Consider the following 9,500-nt stretch of genomic DNA (forward strand, 5'->3'; position numbering starts at 1 on the left):
CTAAACCCCAATTTATCTCTGTTTTATTACATCTATCAAATCACTAATTTTTAAGCCCTAAAATCACATGTTACATGCTCACAATTGTTTAGATTTGCAAAATCTTCATTTTCGTGAATTTTGGCTACTTGGGCATCTTGAATTTGGCCTAGATCTAACTTTTAAGCTCGCTGGAGTTTACTACATAACTGAAAAATTCAGATCTGAATTTTCTAACGCACATTTTGAAGTAAGGTAAAAAATTTTAAAATTTCAGTTTCTAGCAAAATTCTACTATTTTAAAGCATTTTGGGCATTACCTTCAGTGTTGCTAGCTTGCTGACCTGTCACCATTTCATTGCTGTAATAAACACATCAGATTTGCAATTTTCTGAATTTCACACTCAAATAAGGCTAAAATTTTGAATTTTTGATATCTGGCAAAAAATTACTATTTTTTGAAATATGGGGATTGCCTTGAGCATTGTTGGGCTGCTGATCTGTCTTCTGTTTACTTCTATAGTAAATAAATCAGATTTGAAATTTACACTTCTTAAAAGCCCTAAAATTTGACATTTTTTAGTTCTAGTGCATTTTTACTATTTTTAGGTATATTGATCATCTATTTTTGGCATCTTTAGCTTGTTGATATGTGGTTTTTTACTACTGTAAACTAACAATCAGATCTGAAATATCATTGAATACATCATCACAAAGTGGGCTAAATAAGTTAATTTACATTTTCTGGTCATTGAGAAATTTTATGCTTTATATGTAAGACAAATTTCTTGATTTGAAGTGGTTTCTTCACTGCTGTTATAACATTGATTAACTCTGAATTTTATGAATTTTTACTGCTGATATAAACTGTCATAAATCTGAATTTGACTTATCTCATCTTGCCCTAAAAGGATGTCTATCTTTACATTCAAAATCTAACATTGATCTTGTTGATGATTATAATATCTTGTGTTAATAATCATTGGTGGATAAATTAGTTACTTGGTATCTTGTGGAATGTTGTTGAAGTTAACACTTATATCTCTTAACACATATCTTGTTTAAGATTGTCTCACAACATTGTTAAGTATTCTTGCTTTAAGAAAAAATTTCAACAAGTACTTAAATAACTTAAGCAATCTTAACTCAAGATAATCTCACCCATAATCTATTGCATAAACATATTAAATTTAGATTGCATTAATAATTTATCTCTTAGCATAAGCTAGGTTGATAGAGACATAGGACAACCTTTCTTATCTAGCTTGAAGGGCCTCCACAACCTTTCAGTGGCTAACACGGTGACCTTGCATTTGTTAGAGCCACAGTGTCTGCAGCGCTAGAGACATTGGGTGATAGGAGCCAAATAGAAGGTATCGTTAGTTAGGCCCTAGCTTGCTTTTTGTTAGCCTCATTCCCATAACGTACCTTGGAGCCTAGCTTCAAAATAGTTAAAGGAAGGTTACACTTAGACAAGACATTTAACTAAAATTTACCAAGATCACTACATCTCACATAGGTTCTAGGATTTGCATATCATATAGGTTAGTCAACCATTCAAGCAGCGGGTGTCCATCCGGTCATTTGGTTCCAATTTATAAGAAGCAAAAATTTGTGACTCCATTAAGACACTGGTAATAGAAAATATAATATAATCAATAATCTTGCTTAATTTCAACCAATTAGCTAGGCCACTCATCCATCTCTCTCCAAACAAGTTACTTTCCAACTTGTTTTCCTTCATCTCATTCCATAGAGACTACCCCCCATAGCTTGCTGTTGGGAGACAGCTAAAACGGAGTGGGCGGGTATTAGAGTGAAAACCTCCGTCTTGAGCGTTGTCGCGGTCCCTGTACAATCGGGGTGACAACAGGGCCATCAATGTTGGATTGAGATAGACAATTAGAGATGTGAGACTACATGGGTACTCTGATGTTGATTGGGCTGGTAACTTTGTTGATAGAAAGAGGACATTTGGATGCTTCTTTCGCTTGGGATTTGCCATGATATCTTTTAGATGAGCAGAAAACAAAAGTCTGTAGCCCTTAGCACGATTAAAGCCAAGTACATCGCTGCTAGCATGGCTAATTGTGAGGCAGTATAGCTAAGGAAGCTCTTTGAAGAGCTGTTTGAGCATGTATTGGATACCATAGTATTCAAAACTAGTCGGTCTGAATCGGAAATCGATCAAACAAGCTGACTCATAGGCCAAACCAACCAAATCGACAGAAAAACCTAGTTAGCCGCCCTCTCTCGTCGGTTTTAGGGTCAAACTGGGAATAAACCGACCAGTTCACTGCTAGGTCAACCACAGACCCATGAGGCAATTTTTTTTGAGGCTTATGAGGTGGTTTTGAGGGAAACTAAGGGTTGTTTCCCTCCAAAAACAACCCGTCCAAGCCAATAAAAGGTCTCCCCTCTCATTTGTCTCACACATCTCATTTGGAGTTTCTGTGAGCTTCATTGGGAGCTTGGAGAGTGTTGAATTTTTGTTGGAGTGGTCATCTTGGAGGCTTGGAGGCTTGGAGTTGGAGCTAGTTTGGAGTTGTTAGTGGAGTTGGCATCTTCAAGAGGAGGCTAAGGGAGCTAGTTTGCATTTCCAATTAAGGATTCTCACTTGAAAAATATCCATATTTCATTGTTGTCCATGTGTTTAATTTTTTTTTATGTATTCTATGCTATTAAATTTCAAGTTCAATTGTTTCAAGTCTTAAATTTTGTAGGCTAAATATGCCCCATTTTTTCTCAAATTTATCTTAGGTTTTCCATTTTACTTAGCTGCAATTTTATTTTATTTATTTATTTATTTATATTTTTTTCATTTACAAATTTCAAATATTTCTAGCCACCATGCCTCCAAAATCCAAGGACATTGCATGGGCTCATTGTGATGTGATTGATGGAAAAATGATATGCAAATTTTGCAATAAATCTATTGGAGGGGGGTATTCTCAAGTTGAAACAACAATTGGCTGGGATAAGAGGCCAAGTAAAGGCATGTGATGCACCAAATGAAGTGATAGGTGTTCTTAGGGCAGAATACCTTGCCAAGTTTGAGAAGTTTGAGGAGAATAAGGCTAGGGAAAAAGTTATCCAAGAAGAAATTGCAAGGAAGAAGGAAATTTTACAAGCCATGAAAGATGGTGGGTATGATGATTTTCAGATTCAAGACTCCTCTTCTATCCTTTCCACCAATGACCCCTTTCACCATGTTCCTCTTACTCTTGGGTCTTATCATCCAGGCCAACAATCTAAAGGAAAAAAGAGGATGAACATCCAAAGTTATTTCTTAACCTCTGCCACCACTGCCTCTATTAATCCCACTTCCTCCTAACCAAGTCTAACTCAACGTCAACCCACATTGGATTACCATTGGAAAAGGCAATGCAAAGAATCTTCTTTTCAATACATTGCTAGATGGTGGTATGATGCAGATACCCCATTTAATGCCTTGTTCACCTTATTACCAAGCTATGTGGAACCCTGTTATAGCTACAAGAAAGAGATTCAAAGGCCCTAATGTGCATGACTTGAGGGGAGCTCTTTTGCAAAAAGAGATTTGTTCCACTGATGAGTATTTGGCCGAGTATAGAGAGTCATGGCTCAAAACAGGTTGTTCCATCATGTCAGATGGATGGATCGATGGAAAGAACCGCACTATCATTAATATCCTTATTTCTTGCCCTCAAGGAGCCATGTTTTTGAGACAAGTTGATGCATATGATAAGGTGAAGGATGCAAACCTTCTATTGGAGCTTTTGGATGATATTATTCAAGCAACGGGGGAGAAAAATGTTGTGCAGGTATAATGCCTCAAACTATGTTCTTGCTAGAAAGATGCTAGAGTCCAAATATAAGACCATATTTTGGACTCCATGTGCTGCACATTGCATAGACCTCATGCTTGAGGTCATAGGCAAAGTGCAGTGGATAAAAAACACTATAGAGCATGCCAAGTGCATCACAAAATACATCTACAACCACTCATGGGTATTGAGCCTAATAAGGAAAAACACTTGGGGAAAAGAGCTTGTTAGGCTTGCAATTACGAGATTTGCAACTCACTTCTTTATGTTGCAATGTCTCAATCTCAACCAAAAAAACTTGCAGATTTTTTTTTTCTTTTGATGAATGGACTTCATCTAGGTGGGCTCATAGACAAGATGGCAAAGACACAAAAAAAAGTTTTTGACAATTATTTTTGGGAAATGTCTGCAGAGCTTGTGAAAATTACCAAGCCCCTTGTTAAGGTGCTACAGATGAGGAAAAATTGGCCATGAGCTGCATTTATGAGGCTATGGATTAGGCAAAAGACTAGATACGGGCAACTTACAAGGATATATTAGCTAAATATGGGCACATTTGGGAGATCGTTGATAACAGATGGAACAATCAACTCCATTGTCATATACATGCAACTAGGTATTTTTTGAACCAAAAGTATCATTATAAAGCTCGGCTAGGAGATCTGCATGTTGGGGAGGCCAGAGATGGATTGTATGATTGCTTGGAGTGCATGGTCCCTAACCATTTCGACTAGTTGGAAATACATAGACAACTTACTCTTTTCAGTATGGCAACAGGTACCTTTGGCAAGAACTTGGCAAAGATGGAAAAATATGTTGATCAACTAGGTAAGCAATTCCAATATGTTTTTCTTTTAAAATTCAATTGTTTACAAATTTACAATTCAAACTGTTTGTAAATGCTTGTAAATAAGTAATGAAATGCTAATTACAGGTATGTTTTATGCTTAGAGCAATTTATTTCAGTTTTCACATTTAGCTCAATATCTTTTCCAGATTAGCAATCACATCAACATTAAAGTAAACTGCAGATAGAACATAGACATAAATCGCAGAAGACAAGCCAAGACAAGAGGATACAAGATGTGGTGCTAGCCAGGGACAAGCCCCAATGTGGGGAAACCCTTGATCAATTCTTCTTATATGTTCTTCAATAGTTCAGCAGAGAAAGAGAGAGAGAGATAATACATTTACAACAGAAGTCAACACTTTGACCTATCTAGATAAGAGCATAGATCATCTCTAAGAAGATGATACATGAGATTAGTTGAAGACATGCTGCTTCAACTGATTCTCCAAGGTGACTCCTTTACCTATCATTGTGCTGCATCTCGTCATGATGCTGCACCTCACTGTGCTGTACCATGCTGCACCCATCATCACAATGCTGGACCTCATGACTGTTGCACCTAATGTTGCACTGTTGTCCCATGTGCCATGGTTGGACCATGTTGTCCATGCTTGCTGTCCCATTGTGCCACTGCTGCACAATGACATGGCAGTCCCATCATTGTTCTGTCTCATCACGCTGCTGTCCCATTGAACACTGTGGCATAATATCATTGCTGGTAGTACTCATGTCCCATTGAACATTGTGGCACAATATCATTGCTGCTAGTATTGCTGTCCCATCACGGCTTGTTATCTCAATATACTTACAACAACCCAGCATTGCCGCTGTCCCTACGGCAACATAACATACTTACACTGTTCCAAATATGTATGTACCATTGTCTAGCTGTCCTAGTTGTACTGCTGCACTGCTGTACCTAACAATCATGCCCAAAACGCTGTTGTTCTTGGCATATGGCAGCCTTGCTGTCTTGCTGTCCATGCATCATGGTTCCACCATGCTCCATTGTTGTCACATTGCTGTACCATTGTTGTCCCATTGTGCACTATGCTGCACTATACATCCAACTGTCATATTCAAGGTGGCTAGCTATAGTGCTATGGCCTGCAGCGTAGCACATAGCAATGCCAATGTCTTATCCTCTCAAAGTTTAGGTGGCAACAATAGGCTTCCATTAAGACAACGATCTATGACAATCAAAACAACAGTTAGAGAACGACGTTAAGGATATCTGAAGGTGGCTTCTTTACCTCAGTGTTTAATTGTGAGAGCTCCATGACAATGAGGACATTACTTGTGTAAAACTTCTCTTCTAAGACAACGTTTAGGTACCATCTCCATTAGGTAGCGTAGCAACTAAGATTAGGGCATCTCTCCTCAGACTTGCGGCTAGGGTTGCTGCCTTCATTTCCATGGCTGCGTATTTAGGGCATCTCCATAACTGCAGTTAGGGTCACCCTTGGGACAACGTAGTAGCTGTCTTCCTTGACAGTGTAGATGATTAGGGTTGTCTTCTTCTCAATATGACTGAGTCTTCCTTTGCAACGTATTGGATTAGGGCTGACTGTGTCCTAGATCTAGGTCATGCATAGAGTTGCCAGGGCATCATCTAGGACTGCATTTAGGGCATCCTTTAGGACAATGTTTATCTCTTTGAGATTCTTCTTTCCACTAAAACCCAAAACAAATGGAGAAGAAGAAATCTCAAGAGAGCTGTGTGTACAAATGACCTGCAAGGGACTTGTATTTATACCAAAACTTGGAGCACAAGAGGGGGCAGTGTAGTTGCTGGTGACCTTAACGAATTGCCCCATAACACAAATAAATTCAGACCTCCATGAATACTTATTGGAATCGGATGATCTTTAGATCAATCCTACACTTCTCGATGAGAGGGATCTAAGAAAAATATCAGCTGCCATAAATAAGATGACCCACATGGAGTTTGACCCTAGTTGCCAATTTTAACATGAAATGAATTAAGTTACTAATTAATGTCTTTTTCTTTGCAACACATTAGTGGGAGTAATTTGGTGGCCAATGTCCTCAATTGCAAAAAGTTTGCAGTTACAGCCCTCGGCCAAACTTTCAGTGCTTTAGGTTGTGAGTGCAATTGGTGTGTTTTTAGAGCATACATGTGAAAAAGAGAAATTGTTTGGAACAAAATTGGTTAAATGATCTTGTCTTCGTGTAATACAACCTTCGACTAAGGTGCAAACAAATGATGGACAAAAGATCTAATCTAGATCCCATTGTGTTGGATGATATTGATCCAACATCAGAATGGGTGGAGGAGATTGGAGATCCTGAGTTTGATGTTGATTTTGATATTGAAATGGCGTTAGGGGGAATTGATCCCAATACAAATCTGGTAGTGCTATCAAAACCAAAATTAGTAGCTGCATCAAGCAAAGGTAAACAACCAATAGAAGGCACTAGTCATGCAACTTGACCGACTAGTGCTTCCATTAGGTCTAGTTCTATTGTTATTGGTGCTACTACTGAGGTTGCAGATGAAGCTAAGGCATCCTCAGACTCAGATCCAAATGACGTTTATGTAGCTCCTGTTGATGATCCTATGTCTAGTAGTGGTGATGAGTTTGATCATCTTGATCATTGTAGACTTGTAGTCTTTTAGTAGGCCAATGACCCCATAACTTGTAGCATTGTTTTTGGACTTTATAAGCCATGTAGAGCCTCATTGCTTATGTATTTAATCGATGATATGTATTGCAATTGGTGCCATTTTGATATATTCACCTTTACATGGTATATAGATGAACAAACTTTGAGAGCGGCGGAAGCAACATTGGCACGAGGCTCTGATAGGAGATGTTATAGAGATAATTTGAACAGATGTTTATATATGCATATTTATTATATGAATAAAAACTGAATGATGATGTTACAATGATGGCCCCGGGCTTAAATATAGGTCCGGTGCCTTTATATGAGGGGTCATGATCTTTTGATCGTGCCCCTTCTTCCTAAATTAATCTTAATTAATATATTTAATATTTATACATTACATTTGAATGCAAACTAGAAGACAAAATGTATACAGTGGTCCATTTGCTTGCCTGCCATGACTATTTCATTGGGCTTCACCTTTTGAGCTACCCTTGGTTGCACCTGAGCTCCCCTGCCAATATTTCTTGGTTATTGTTGAAGCTTCCTCAATCATTGGTCTTTGAAAAGTGTGGCTTCATTCTCCAGTGGGTTCAGTTTCCATGCCATTTGAGTGGTATAGCATGGTAGTGATGTACTAAAAAATCTAGAGTAATTTCACACAACTTTGATGAAATCCATGTTCATGTAGTCAGCTAAATTGTATATTTTGCTAGAAATTCTTGATCTATTTCATTCAGCTGGTGCAAAGTGAAATTTATTCATGCACAAAATTTACTTTTCACCCCAAGATTCAGTGGTTATTTAATGGTTTTCAAGTTTTAAATTATAACTGTTATATAACAAAACTCTTACCATAACGCAAATGACTATTCCTTTCAACAAAATCAGAACTGGTAGTCTCTAACTGGAAACTGAACTCAACTATTAAACCTTACCATAACTGCATTCTGCTTTTTCTTCCTGGGAATGACTTGTCTATTAATGGTTTGTTATGATAATGCAGCTATGAATTACAATCGTGGTTTAGTGTTTCTCACTAGAGTTATATCTGGGAAAAGTTGGTGGTGGGGTTCTCTATCCGACTCCTAACGTTTTGAACTCATTGCAGGCACTGGTTACTTGACTGCCTGTTTTGCAATGATGGTTGGTCCCCAGGGTCGTGCTGTTGGTGTGGATCACATTCCGGAGTTGGTTGCAATGTCAATAGAGAATGTCAACAAAAGTAAAGCGGCACTTCTATTGGCAGATGGAAGCTTGTCCTTGTATGCTGGAGGTAAACTACTATTGCCTGTGCTTTCAGGCATTAAGAGATGGAAAACCATTACGATTTAAAAGTTTCCCAATTGCTACCTTTGTTCTCTCAAGAAAAGTTTTATACAGACCTCGTTTTGACTTGTCTTTTATCAGTGCAGATGGTCGTCTAGGTTGGCCAGATCTGGCTCCTTATGATGCTATTCATGTTGGTGCTGCTGCGCCAGAAGTTCCAAAGCCACTTATTGAACAATTAAAGCCTGGAGGACGGATGGTCATTCCTGTTGGTGACTTCTTTCAAGATTTGCAAGTCATTGACAAGCAGCTTGATGGATCTTTAAAGGTTCATAGTGAGACATCTGTTCGTTATGTTCCTTTGACCAGTACACAAGAGCAATTGTATGGTCATTAATCATGATCGATGCTGCCTTATGCTAGGAGGAAATGGTTATCAGTGATTAGTCTGTGTATGTGTGAGCAGAGACAAGATGCTTTCATCTTCGCTGCAGTTCTGCTTGATTTTTATTGCTTTAGGTTAAAAGATTGAAAGTCTTCCAGGCTATATATTCTAGTGTACCGAATCACTTTTGCTGTTGTATAGAAAAGTGGTTTGATTGTTTATATAACCCTTGTATATTTGGTCAAAAGATGATATGTAAATAACCAATAATGTGGCTTGTAAATCTGTGTGTGATATCGTCACCGAGTGATGCCCAATGCGTATTAAGGGATGCATATGTGCTAATCTTTTCTTCTGGGTACTGTAAAGTACTCCGTTACTGCATGATGTTTTCCTCTGGCACTGGAAGTTTTTTGGTAGAATACTATGAGAGATTCACATGTTTTTTCTACACTAATAAGATGCAAGGCATTTTTTTTCCTAATTAAGTAAATTGTAAAAGTTGGCTGTGTGGCATATTGTACATAAACAAGACCCTATTAAGGCATTTATATATAACAGCTATATCATGGAGAACAAT

General features: G+C 38.1%; 1 protein-coding gene across 2 annotated transcripts in view; it reads left to right on the plus strand.

Moving 5' to 3' along the window:
• Positions 1-9,125, plus strand: part of LOC149173152 (protein-L-isoaspartate O-methyltransferase-like) — a 106,249-nt gene extending 97,124 nt beyond the window's left edge. For both annotated transcript variants that reach the window (XM_089424515.1, XM_089424516.1), the window contains exons 3-4: positions 8,378-8,542; positions 8,682-9,125. In XM_089424515.1, the coding sequence (XP_089280641.1) occupies positions 8,378-8,542; positions 8,682-8,932 (416 nt within the window). In that variant the 3' untranslated portion in view covers positions 8,933-9,125. The remainder of the gene's footprint in view (positions 1-8,377; positions 8,543-8,681) is intronic.
• The last annotated feature ends 375 nt before the right edge of the window (positions 9,126-9,500 follow it).

This window comes from Pinus tabuliformis, chromosome 4_2, assembly GCF_031772625.1.
Source record: "Pinus tabuliformis cultivar Carrire ecotype Pingquan chromosome 4_2, CPIR1, whole genome shotgun sequence".
Lineage (NCBI taxonomy): Eukaryota > Viridiplantae > Streptophyta > Pinopsida > Pinales > Pinaceae > Pinus > Pinus tabuliformis.